Here is a 13554-nt window from a genome sequence, read left to right on the forward strand (position 1 = left end):
ATCCTTTGCTAACAGTATCTAAAAATGACCAGATGTTGCTAATCCCTGGTCCCAGAGGGCTCTCCCAATTGTGTGGTATTTAAAACTGATTGGTTACTTTTCCCACCAGGACGACACTGCCGAGGCCACTTGAGGTTTTAAATGCGTTGTTATCGATATTCACAGAGCACTCACGTACTCGGAACCCCACAAAAACCTCACGTACTCGAACCAGGCACACCCTTCCCAAATTCATTGATTTGCAGCACACAAACCACACATGCAGCTGACTGGAGAAGCGACTTTTACCCACGGACTTTTAACTAAGTCAATTACAACAAAACCAAGATCATTAATTGACAGTACAACGAGGCTCGTTCATCACATTTCAGAAATACCCCTTGGTGAGAGAAGCCAGAAAAGTCTCCACCACAGAGGGGTAAACACAATTGACTCACCTCCAGAGAGCTGATTCTGAAGCTTCGCTAAACAAACAGGGCTGAAAACCTTATTGTCTCATCCTCTTTGGAATTTCCAGGTGGACTAAAGAAGAGAGAATTGAGAAATAAAAGCTGGTTTATTACAAGTTGCCACAGGGAGATGCCTCCAGCACAGAAGCAGATATCATTTCTAACTGGCCTCTTGGAGACGGGCCCTTTTTTATATTCTAAATCAGACAACACCAAATGTTCTGGAAACACCAGACCGAGAGGCTCGCAGTTCAAAACCAAGGCAGCGGCTTTGTCAGCTGCTACAGAATCGGTGTCCACAGAAGGTCATCAATACAACCGTGAATAATCAGTGTGTCCTTGTACCTCCAGTCTGGCGTCAATCACTATCAACCGATATGAGCATAATCCATAACATTCAGTACAACGCCTAGTGACCATCAACGTGCACCTTGAGTGTCATAAATAGAACACTGGAAATGTATTACAGAAAGGGGAAATATATAAATATGCTAAATATTGTTTTAATCACTCTGAACGTGATTATGTAACAGTGATAGAACTGTTAGATAGGCTAGCTACAATGGACAACATCACACATGATCTCTACCCCCAAAGCCAAAACACCGTTGACATGACATCAGTTTGTTTTCTTTTCCATTGAGAAGAAACGGTTGGCAGGATGCTGCTTGATGTACAACCGCAGCAAAAGCTGCAGGCGCTCACAGGCCCCGCTTTAACTGGCAGCTGCCTCTAATGGGACCAGGGACTTTGGAATGTAGGTGGACCCACTGCAGTGTTCGGTACAGGCTTCTTCCCTCACTGGCAAGTTGTGCAATGACTGACTGATTGACGAACTGACTGACTGACAGCTCCTATATTGGATCGCGGTATGTTTGATGCAAATCATTGTTTTGATTCACCCTGTTCTTCATGATGTGTGGTAAGAGGAGCCTAACCTGAAATGTACCAAGGGTATCAGTTGACCATCTTGGAGCATTTTGGGGGGGAAGAAAAACACACACGTACACATTTTAAATACTTTATTTGAATCCACAAATTGCATTACATTAAGATGGATAAAAACTATTTTAAAGGTCTTGGAAACAAGAGCATTTTAAGGATACAAAAAGCACCTTCTCCACAAAGCTAGGCTGCCAGTAACAGCTGAAACCGAGCAGTACTTCGGCCAGTTGCTTTGCTCTCTGCAATATGAAGGCCACTCACCATATGTACGTGGCCGAGACTGTCAAATACTACTGTCACCAACTTGCACTTATATCCAAGGCAGTCCAAGCGTGATCCGAGGAGTTGGTATTTGAGAAACTTGTCAGCAAATGCCCGGCTCCATGTATCCATCGAAATGAACAGCCCACCTCAAATCAGCACCTCCCTTTGGGCTCGCCCCACAGCAAAGTAACTAGCTTATTCTGCATACAGGAAAACACGCTATCATCTATATCAAACCAGGTATTCTGACGAGAACATTTGTATGTGCGCTGTCTGTGAGACCACCTGTCTTACCTCAGTAGCTACCAGGTCGACAAGGCAGACATGTCTAGCAATGTACAAGTATTTCTATGAATGGCAAACATTGACAACATGTGCACCAGACTTCTGTATTTTAAATCGGGGTGTAAAATGCAGAAGGGATCATGGTTTGCAGGATACCAGAGTGCTAGGTTGTATTTTGTGGGTAGAATAGAACAGGTGTTGACCTTACCGTGAAAGGCTTTCTTACAAGCCCTTCACCAACAATGCAGTTTTTAGAAAATTAAGAGTTGAGAATATATTAACTAAATAAGTTTTAAAAAGTAATACAATAAAATAACTAATGAGGTTATATACTGGGGGTTCTGGTACTGATTCATGTGTGGGGGTACAGTTTAATCGTGGTAATTGAGGTAATATGTACATGTAGATAGTGACTATGCATAGATAATAAACAGCTAGTAGCAGCAAAGTAAAAAAAAGGGGGTGTTCAATGCAAATAATCTGGGTAGCCATTTGATATTAGCTGTTCAGCAGCCTTATGGCTTGGGGGTAGAAGCTGTTAAGGAGCCTTTTTGGACCTAGACTTGACGCTCCGGTACCGCTTGCCGTGCGGTAGCAGAGAGGGCAGTCTATGACTAGGGTGGCTGGAGTCTTTGGCCATTTTTAGAGCATTCCTCTGACACCGCCTGGTATAGAGGTCCTGGATGGCAGGAAGCTTGGTCCCAGCTATGTACTGGGCCACAAGCACCACCCTCTGTAGCGCCTTGCGGTCGGATGCCGAGCAGTTTCCATACCAGGCGGCAATGAAACCAGTCAGGATGCTCTCGATGGTGCAGCTATAGAACCCCTTGAGGATCTGAGGGGCCATGCCAAATCCCCTGAGTGAGAATAGGCGTTGTCGTGCCCCCCTCGGTCTGTCTGGACCATGACAGTTTGGTGATGTGAACACCAAGGAACTTGAAGCTCTCAACCTGCTCCACTACAGCCCTGTCAATGATAATGGGGGCGTGCTCGGCCCTCATCTTCCTGCAGTCCGCAATTATCTTCCCTGTCTTGATAACATTGAGAGAGAGGTTGTTGTCCTGGCACCACACCGCCATGTCTCTGATCTCCTCCCTATAGGCTGTCCCATCATCGTCAGTGATCAGGCCCACCACCATTGTGTCGCCAGCAAATATATATATATTTTTAATTGTACCTTTTATTTAACTAGGCAAGTCAGTTAAGAACAAATTCTTATTTTCAATGATGGCCTAGGAACAGTGGGTTAACTGCCTTGTTCAGGGGCAGAACGACAGATTTTTACCTTGTCAGCTCAGGGATTCGATCTTGCAACCTTTCAGTTACAAATCCAACGCTCTAACCACTAGGCTACCTTCCTGCCCCAATGTAATGATGGTATTAGAGTCGTGCTTGGCCATGCAGTTGTTGGTGAACAGGGAGTACAGGAGGAGACAAAGCAGGCACCCCCTGAGGGGCCCCCTTATTGAGGATCAGAGTGGCAGACCCGCTGCCGCCCACCCCTACCACCTGGGGGCGGCCCGTCAGGAAGTCCAGGACCCAGCCGCAGAAGGAGGTGTTTAGTCCCAGGGTCCCTAGCTTAGCATTTTGTATGTGGTGTGGGATTTTTCATCATGTTCTGTTCTTGGTGACTCTAACTCCCAAGAAACCGTACAGTGTTATTATAGACTGTCATTAATCATACTAGATGTGTTTTGTTATGCATCATTCAAGACTCTGGAGGTGAACATACCCAACAATATATATGACGTCATGGCTGAGAATAAAACACCCCAAGGACAACAACAGCAACAAAGTACCAAGTCAAAGATACAATGGACAGAACTGCAGATTATACAGCAAGCAGAGTTCGTTGAGAAAGTCAGGAAAAGTATGTTAAAATCATGTTTTAAGTCATGTAGCCCTTTACACTCGTATCTGTATACAAGTTGAAAATGGCAGATTTGGGCAATAATAAGCGCCTAAATTGAAACGTAGTGGCTGTTTCAGTACGGGTTCTGTCTCTGCGCTTCACAGCGCTGTATGGGTTTTTATTGACAGCCATTCTGAACTTGAGCACCGCTCGCAACAAAAATTTGCCGCCATCCCTTCCAGTAATTGGGCAACTTTTGCACATTTTTTTGTTGTCCAGGTGAGGGGAACTGCTGTAAATTAAGAGGACTGGATGTATTTTGAAAGATGAGATGTTGAAGATTATAATAAATACCGCTTTGATGTCATACAAGCAAGCCACACACCTGTGAGTCTAAATGTGCAATTCACCTTTCCAAATCAATGTTTATGATCACTATGTTTGATGTACAGTTGCAAGATGACATGTCGTCATATCCTGGGGTCTTCTGAACAGAATGAGCCTATATTTGTTTATTGTGAGAGAAAAAAATGACGCATCACACACACTTGAATGCACCTAAATTACGATCGTTTTTTCTGAATTTCCTTGTGAAAGCCTAACATTGTAAGATCGTATTTTATAACAGCTAGTTATGTTGGCAATGGAACAAGCTTTTAGATCATGCCCAGCTGACCTTGATTGCGATTGATAAACGACCGTTTTTGGATTGCGTAAACAACAACAGTAATTGGGTGATTCTGCAACTACAGGAACTTCTATGGTCCTCAGGGTCAATTTTTGTGATTACATTTTTTTTAAATATGTTTTTTTCTTTATGTTAAGTTCACACTACCATCATCCCAGATTTTTTAAACACCTCTCAATCTAGTACTTTAGCTATTTTTCAGATGCATTTTATACCTCAATTTCACTGTTTTGTCCTTGTCCCTGACCCAGACTTTTGAGCTTCTACTATGTTTTTCTATGAGAAAACGTTAATAATTACACATTATGTAATGTTATCTTCTAGAGAAAGAGTCAAATAAATCAAATCTATATCAATATGTGAGGTGAGTATGCCCTATATATTGTTATTTATACAAAATATACCTGTCCTTTGGTAGGGGTGTCATTTCCACCACTGAGGGCAAATTCCTCTATTTAGTTTCTATGTCTGTGACCTCTGGAATCTTACTTAAATGCTTAGCAATGGTTGTTGTTCAAAATGGTTGCAATAAAATATTGTTTTCCAACATTTTTTTTTTTTTTTTTTTTACATAGATGTTATTTCCACCACACCTTGTCATTTCCACCACACCCATATTTTTAGGTAAATTAGTATATTATGTGTAACTATTGATCTACTTGTTTAAGATGGGGAAATCATATGGTTGTTATCATAATCTCACAAAATGGTTGGATGGAAATATCTTATTTTGTTATGATAAATAAATATTTTCAGTTGTCACAAAGGCAAGTCCATACATTCAGGCATTGTGTTGAATTATTAATTTTAGGAAAACCTTAAAAAAGCACTTAAAATAATGTTCAATGCAAGACAAATGTATAAGAAATGTGTTATAAATTAATTGTATAATATTTCATGTTCAACTAAAATGGATGTTTAATGGCTGTCTGAGACAAATGACAAAAATATATAAATTCCTGAATAGTACGATCACAGCGATTATCAGATATTATTTCTAGACAAATCAAAGACAATTATAATACAGGTCAAATGTTTTTTTCAATACATTTTAATTTCTGAAATCTTGCATGGCCTAAGTGCCCGAAGTTGCAGAATCGCCCAATTGTGTTATGGCGGGGATTCAGGGCTGTTTTCCAAACTAAATAACGACAAGTGAGCTTGTTCCTCAATGGCACAGCTAGGAGAGCTCACAAAGGTACCTTTTTATAGTTGAAAACGTTTCTTTTGAGTCATAAGTGCATTGAAATTGCTTAGGAACTGTGCACACTTTGGAGAGGTGTGTGGCCACTTGGAGAGACCAGTTAATCTTCTCATTCAAACCTTTGTAATGTTTGTCTTGTGTTGCACCTACCCCACATTTTACAGGAATAGCCTTATCATGTTACTGAATGTATCCAGACTATTTTCAGATTTCGTTTTCAACAAAAGTGGCAAAGTACACTACATGTAAAATGCACATAAAATCAACAGTGTAATGTTTGGATTCAGTCTTGTGTCAGGTGAACTGTTGTGTACTCACATTTGGTCTAATCATTATCCGATTACCTCCAAACTGTTCATTAACCATTTTCATACTTCTTCTGTAAGAAACATTTCATATTAGCCCTATCCATATAGGCCAATTCCCACAAGGGTAAAAGGTGAAAGCATTTGGTTCAGTATTATACTGTAATAACCAATTAAGACGAGCAGTATATCGTTCACTGTAGTTCCAAATGAGGGAAGAGCAGTCTGACGTGTTATGTTATCAGCACTCTGTTCGAGCTGCTTAGGCATAAGGGAAGGTACAAGTATGCCTGAAACTGCAAGATAACGGTTGGTTGTGTTTTATGATCAATTAACCCATATTGTCATGTTATTGCACATACTTTGCTTCCTGTGTGTCCCAGCAGCAAACCTGTAACTCCTATAGATCCCTTTCCTCCTTGTCACTTTTGTGACTGTTTTTTAGCTGAAGTGGCAATAAGATTTGAAGTCAAGACTTTATACAATGTTTCCTGTACAATTCCAGCTATCATATTTATGCCCTCTCCTACAGGACTGAAATTCAGCGGGAACACATGGGTGGTTTGGGAGTTCTCATAGTTATTCTCATTTTAACAGAAGGGTTCTATGTACAACCATATGTCATATTACCCAGCATGCTCTAATGCAGGGTGATTTTCAGAATGGTTTGTTTTAATGTGTTTTTGCGTATACAGTAGAGGTCGGAAGATTACATACACCTTAGCCAAATACATTTAAACTAAATTTTTCACAACTGGTAGTATTGCTTTCAAATTGTTTAACTTAGGTCAAACGTTTCGGGTAGCCTTCCACAAGCTTCCCACAATACGTTGGGTGAATTTTGGCCCATTCCTCCTGACAGAGCTGGTGTAACTGAGTCAGGTTTGTAGGCCTCCTCGCTCGCACACGCTTTTTCAGTTCTGCCCACAAATTTTCTATAGGGTTGAGGTCAGGGCTTTGTGATGGCCACTCCAATACCTTGACTTTGTTGTCCTTAAGCCATTTTGCCACAACTTTGGAAGTATGCTTGGGGTCATTGTCCATTTGGAAGACCCATTTGCGACCAAGCTTTAACTTCCTGACTGATGTCTTGAGATGTTGCTTAAATATATCCACATAATTTTCTTTCATCATGATGCCATCTATTTTGTGAAGTGCACCAGTCCCTCCTGCAGCAAAGCACCCCCACAACATGATGCTGCCACCCCCGTGCTTCACTGTTGGGATGGTGTTCTTCGGCTTGCAAGCCTCCCCATTTTTCCTCCAAACATAACGATGGTCATTATGGCCAAACAGTTATATTTTTGTTTCATCAGACTAGAGGACATTTCTCCCAAAAGTACGATCTTTGTCCCCAAAGTACATTCAAACCGTAGTCTGGCTTTTTTATGGCGGTTTTGGAGCAGTGGCTTCTTCCTTGCTGAGCGGCCTTTCAGGTTATGTCGATATAGGACTCGTTTTACTGTGGATATAGATACTTTTGTACCTGTTTCCACCAGCATCTTCACAAGGTCCTTTGCTGTTGTTCTGGGATTGATTTGCACTTTTCGCACCAAAGTACGTTCATCTCTAGGAGACAGAACGCGTCTTCTTCCTGAGTGGAATGACGGCTGCGTGGTCCCATGGTGTTTATACTTGCGTACTATTGTTGGTACAGATGAAAGTGGTACCTTTTAGGCATTTGGAAATTGCTCCCAAGGATGAACCAGACTTGTGGAGGTCTACAATTTCTTTTCTGGGGTCTTGGCTGATTTCTTTTGATTTTCCCATGATGTCAAGCAAAGGGGTAATGAGTTTGAAGTTATGCCTTGAAATACATCCACAGGTACACCTCCAATTGACTCAAATGTTGTCAATTAGCCTATCAGAAGCTTCTAAAGCCATGACATCATTTTCTGGAATTTTCCAAGCTGTTTGAAGGCACAGTCAACTTAGTGTATGTAAACTTCCGACCCACTGGAATTGTGATACAGTGAATGATAAGTGAAATAATCTGACTGTAAACAATTGTTGGAAAAATGACTTGTGTCATGCACAAAGTAGATGTCCTAACCAACTTGCCTAAACTATAGTTTGTTAACAAAAAAATTGTGGAGTGGTTGAAAAATGAGTTTTAATGACTCCAACCTAAGTGTATGTAAACTTCTGACTTCAACTGTACCCATTGATTGGGTGATACATTTTATGCTACACAAAGATAAATAACATTGGTTTAGTTTTTAAAAAAATAAATAAATCTGTTAGTAGTTGGACTTATTGCACGTGTTACTGAGATGCTTGCTCCAGTTTGAATACTGAGACTAAATCAAGGATCTGATCTTCCCTACCCTGGCAATTTTTTTGAATGAAGGTTGCGGTTGATTTAAACAATTCCACTCGTTGGATATCGTAACTCTGGCTCGATTCCAATAGCAATTACACATCACTTTGCGAGCCAGAATAATGTGACTTGCAGGCCTGACGTGGCCTGTAAACCAAGGGTTTCCTAACACCACTGTGATAGGGTTTAACTAAGCCCGTCAACAAGTGGCCTTACCAAGATCTCTTCATAAATAATTTGATTTTAAAGGCCTCCATTCATGGAGGGTTCTAAGAATAACCTTTATATAATAAAATGGTTCTTAGTAGAACCATATACAAGGTGTTCTATGAAGAAACCTACATGGTAGACCCTCTGAAAAGGGTTCTACCTAGCACCAAAAAGGGTTCAGAAAAACTGAAACACTATGGTTCTACTACACTATATGGTTCTATGTAAACATTGTCTTTGAGCTCAATTCCCTTTGATTTGACTATGTTCCCAGAGGGATTTTTTTCCCCATCTAATTTCACCTCTGTTCTCTTATACAAAGGTGTTGAGAGGTTTCAGAAACAAAGTGCCTTGCAGTACTCCATACAACAGGTTTCTCTTAAGGTTTGCCCTGGCTCTATCCTTTTTTAAAGGGGAAAACTAATGATTGATCTTCACAAGGTGAAGGTTTTTATGTGTCCATAAAAGGAAGTTGAGCCCCATTATTTGGAGGGGGAAGCGAGTTCTCCTGAAATGCAATGTTCTGGAGATTGTTCTGGTTTAAACAACTTGGCGGCCGGCCCAACACACACAAACACACAGCTTTTTCATGTTTGAATTAAGTCAAAATAGGTGGTAATATTTTTCCTTGGAAGATCCGGATTTTCCATGACGGGGAAGGCATAGAGAATAAGTTACAGTACTCATTAATTTCTAGCAAGTGATATGAGATCTCAGTAAAAACTGGTAGATTTCACTATAGTGTGCTTAAACACACACACACACACAGAGGACAAGTATAACCTCTAACAATGCCTTTAGAGTGATTGCATTGTTGATAAGCGCCGTCAATAAAAAACGCCTGAGATTTAAATGGGTACCATGTGGAGTATGTTGGTTAGTTATCATGACTGTAAACTTTGTTTATTCTTTCTTTCTTTCTTTCTTTTCAGCTTTCCTTCATTCCCCCTACCAGCCAGTGTACACGGCCACAAAGCACGGGGTGATAGGCTTCTCCAGAGCCATAGCGGTGAGTTCTAATACACCCCCAAACCTCTCCTCGAGTACACCTAGCCGTTCCACATACAGTGCCCTCCGTAATTATTGGGACAGTGAAACACTTTATTCTTCTTTTGGATTTTAAATCAATGACTATGGGGTTAAAGTGCAGACTGTCAAATTCACTTATGTGTATTAAAGCAGTAAAAAGTATAGCCTACCAATTGGCTTGTCGCAGTGCTTGAGGCGTCACTACAGACCTGGGTTTGATCCCAGGCTGTGTCACAGCCGGCCGTGACCGGGATACCAATGAGGCGGCGCACAATTGGCCAAGTGTCGTCCGGGTTAGGGGAGGGTTTGGCCGGCCAGGAATGTCCTTGTCCCATCGCGCTCTAGCCACTCCTTGTGGTGGGTCGGGCGCATGCACGGTCGCCATTTGTATGGTGCTTCCTCTGACATATTGGTGCAGCTGGATTCCGGGTTAAGTGAGCAGTGTGGCAAGAAGCAGTGCCGCTTGGCAGGGTCATGTTTTGGAGGAGGCATGACTCTCAACATATGCCTCTCCTGAGTCCATACGGGAGTCGTAGCGATGGGACAAGACTGTAACTACCAATTTAGATATCATGAAATTGGGTAGAAAAAGAGGTAAAAGTACAAAAAATGTGGTTCCATATTCCTAGCACGCAATGACTACATCAAGCTTGTGACTCAAAAAATGTAATGGATGCATTTGCTATTTTGTTTGGGTTGTGTTTCAGATTATTTTGTGCCCAATAATTTTGGAGTCACTTTTATTGTAAATAAGAATAGAATATGTTTCGAAAGACTTCTACATTAACGTGGATGCTACCATGATTACGGATAATCGTTGATTTAGTCATTGTGAGCGATTAATATGGGAACAAACACTAAACTTTGGACTACCTTAATAGACATACAGTATGTAATCCAAAACCAGTACACCTGATTTAAGTAATGAATGGCTTGATGATTAGTTGACCAGTTGAATCAGATGTTGTACTAGAATACGTGATATGTGGAATGGCTGGGGGTACTCCAGGAAAGGCATGGAAAACACTGGCCTAGACACATTCCTTTGCCCTGGGTGATTACGCTTGACCGTGTTCGGACATGTTTGTGCTCATCTTTCTCACACACACACACACACACATAACACATACATACACACTGGCACGTTGCTCCTTTCACAACCACACACACACACACACCCTGACACGTCTGTGTTCCTTTCCTCTCCCAACGCAGGATGCAGCCGAAGTGGAGAACTATGGTGTGAGGATCAACACGCTGTGCCCTGCCTTCGTGGACACCCCACTCCTGCGCTCCGTGGAACACGAGGACAACATGGGCAAGTTTGACAAGTTCAAGGACGACTTAAAGAGGAGCGTGCACAAGTTCGGGGTGCTTCAGTGAGTTCCTATACATGTCATGTAGAAATTGCCTCGTTTCCCTCCTCTTTCACTCATTACCTATCACTTTCTTTATAACTCAGATTGACAGTAAACCTATGTGGTGTAGATAGGATACTGCTTCAGATTAATGTATACAAGTGTTGGTTATACCTAAACAAGTCAGCACAGACCTAGAATCAGCTTACCCTCCCCACATGGCCCCGCGAAACCACCCAAATACTAACTCCATTCTACGACATCAAGTAATACAGTATCTGGAGTAGCAAAGCCTCCCTTATCAGTGTCCATTTCCTTCTTAAATCCTCCCTCCACATAGTATGTGTGGGAGGCCATGGAGGTTGTTATCTCTCCTCAGTTTCCCTGTCTTATCTGGAGAGAGGAGAGAGGGGGCCTTGGAAGCTTCCTGGTGTGTTTATGTCTTGTCCCCTCTCTATGTCACTGTGTTTTGAGTGCTTTGCACGACATCAGATAAGGTTTTCTACTTCAGAAGCAAACGGCGGTGGAGATACACAGACACAAACGTTGAGGGGTATTCTGAGGAAAGACTTAACTAACTTTGTCAACATTTATTTGAAATGATTAAGTTTGCTGCAATATGCATCCGAAACATGCAAAGACAAATATTGAGAAATACAGTGTGTTTGAGATAAGATGCACTTAAAATCATATGCAGGCCAAGTTTTGTTATTTCTATCAGAATGCACTTCAGTCTTGAATGCTTACATTTACACTTACATTTACCAGCTCAGCTGCTTTAAAGTGCAGTATTTCGCAATACCTTGTCCAAGCTGTTTGGCCTTGGGCAAGGCGATGTGATAAATCTGTTGGCTACAGTGTCAAAAAGAGGCCTTTTTAAATGTTGATCTTGTATCTCTTTCAGCCAGGAAATTGTTGAATTAAGTTACATCATGTTTCAGGAATTCTCTGATAAAATCATGAGGGCATTTTACAACCTAAATTGTTAGCCAGTCCAATTCAATCCATAAAAACCTTCAGGAATTGAAAGAGAATGTATGATCATGGCCTCTTTCCTGGGTCGTGTTCATTAGACACCAGGCGGAAAACAACCGAATGAACCAGGCGGAAAACAACCGAATTACCCAGGGAGGAACTATCTGGACACTGTGTTCCCTACCTAACACGACCCTGTTATCTCTATCTCTCAATCTCTATCCCCAGACCGTCGCTGATCGCAGAGGGAGTGTTGCGCCTGATAACTGATACCGGTCTAAACGGCGCCGTGATGAAGATCACCTGCTCTAAAGGGATCCACTTCCACACCTACGAGCCCCTGTCCGCTTGAGAGGAACAACACGGAATACCGTCGGACTTCTGTCACCCACCCAGACAAAGAAACTTAAAGTGGTCGGAGTATGGAGTCATTCAGAAAGTAAATCCATGTGTCTATGGAATTGGTAGAAATGTAGGCCCATTGAATTAGGAATTAGAATAGTAATTTAATGGGACCTCTATTTGTATGCCTACATTGGATGTAACCAAGATTCCAGTAGTCTTACTTAATAGGTGTGAACAAAGGTAGACAAACAGGGTTTAGTTTTCGGGTTTCCCTCATCATAGAATCCTCCAGTTGATTTGACTAGTATGAGAGACTTGTTTCCCTCATCATAGAAACCTCCAGTTGATTTGACTAGTATGAGAGACTTGGTACACATTGACTGCTGTATTTATTTTATTTTATTTATTTAACGAGGCGAGTCGGCTAAGAAAAAAATCTTATTACCCAATTATGAAATGGACATTTTATCACAAAGCACAATATGTGTTTACAATTCTACCAAATAACTGTAGTTTATTTATGATACAATAGCATACTTTATTATCATAGAATATGTGAAAATTGTATTTTTGTTGGTTGTCAGACAATAAACTTTGACTCCTTTCCTCTTCTCATTCCCTTGTTACATGACTATGTACGTAACACAGTATCTGTATCACAGTAATGCAGGTTTAGCTGGCAGAAAGAGGACTCCGGAGGGCTGGGGAGTTGTCAGCACGCTACCTAGCTGAGCATGTTGCCGTTGGGCTAAGTATGTTGCCGTTGGGAGTGTCCACCTCACCTCCACTACCATGCAGTAAAACAGGCTTTGACGAGAGGACAAGGAACTATGTAAGTCATGCATGTAGACAGACAGACAGTTTTTTTTTATTTTATTTTTCAATCCTTTGCTTTTAGTTAATTCCAGGATGTATGCGTGACAGGAATTCACATCTGGATCTCCCGCCATCCCTCTCCCCCCGCCCGCTCTCCCGCTATCAGCTGCAGTCTGTGTTAACTTGTTTACCAAACAGGCTTTCAGAGAGATCCTACGACCAAGAAAAGAGAGGGGTGGAGAGAGCGAGCGGCACACATTTGATATGGGTCACAGAAGGTGAAGGAAGATGCCTGATACAAACCTCATCAAAGGAGGAGCGTTAGAGAAAATAAGAACTCAGAACAGGTTACCTCATTCAAACTGAGACATTGATTGTGCATGTGTGCCATTCAGCGGGTGAATGGGCATGACCAAAGATTCAAGTGCCTTCGAACAGGGTATGGTAGTAGGTGCCAGGCGCACCGGTTCGAGTTTGTCGAGAAATGTAACGCTGCTGGGTTTTTCACG

General features: G+C 41.7%; 1 protein-coding gene across 1 annotated transcript in view; it reads left to right on the forward strand.

The window, feature by feature from the left end:
- The window catches only part of LOC112232021 (15-hydroxyprostaglandin dehydrogenase [NAD(+)]), a 31696-nt gene extending 18852 nt beyond the window's left edge, over positions 1-12844 (forward strand). The window contains exons 5-7 of the mRNA XM_024398817.2: positions 9455-9531; positions 10767-10930; positions 12113-12844. Of these exons, the coding sequence (XP_024254585.1) occupies positions 9455-9531; positions 10767-10930; positions 12113-12236 (365 nt within the window). The 3' untranslated portion in view covers positions 12237-12844. The remainder of the gene's footprint in view (positions 1-9454; positions 9532-10766; positions 10931-12112) is intronic.
- The last annotated feature ends 710 nt before the right edge of the window (positions 12845-13554 follow it).

Source organism: Oncorhynchus tshawytscha, linkage group LG34, assembly GCF_018296145.1.
Source record: "Oncorhynchus tshawytscha isolate Ot180627B linkage group LG34, Otsh_v2.0, whole genome shotgun sequence".
Taxonomy (NCBI): Eukaryota; Metazoa; Chordata; class Actinopteri; order Salmoniformes; family Salmonidae; genus Oncorhynchus; species Oncorhynchus tshawytscha.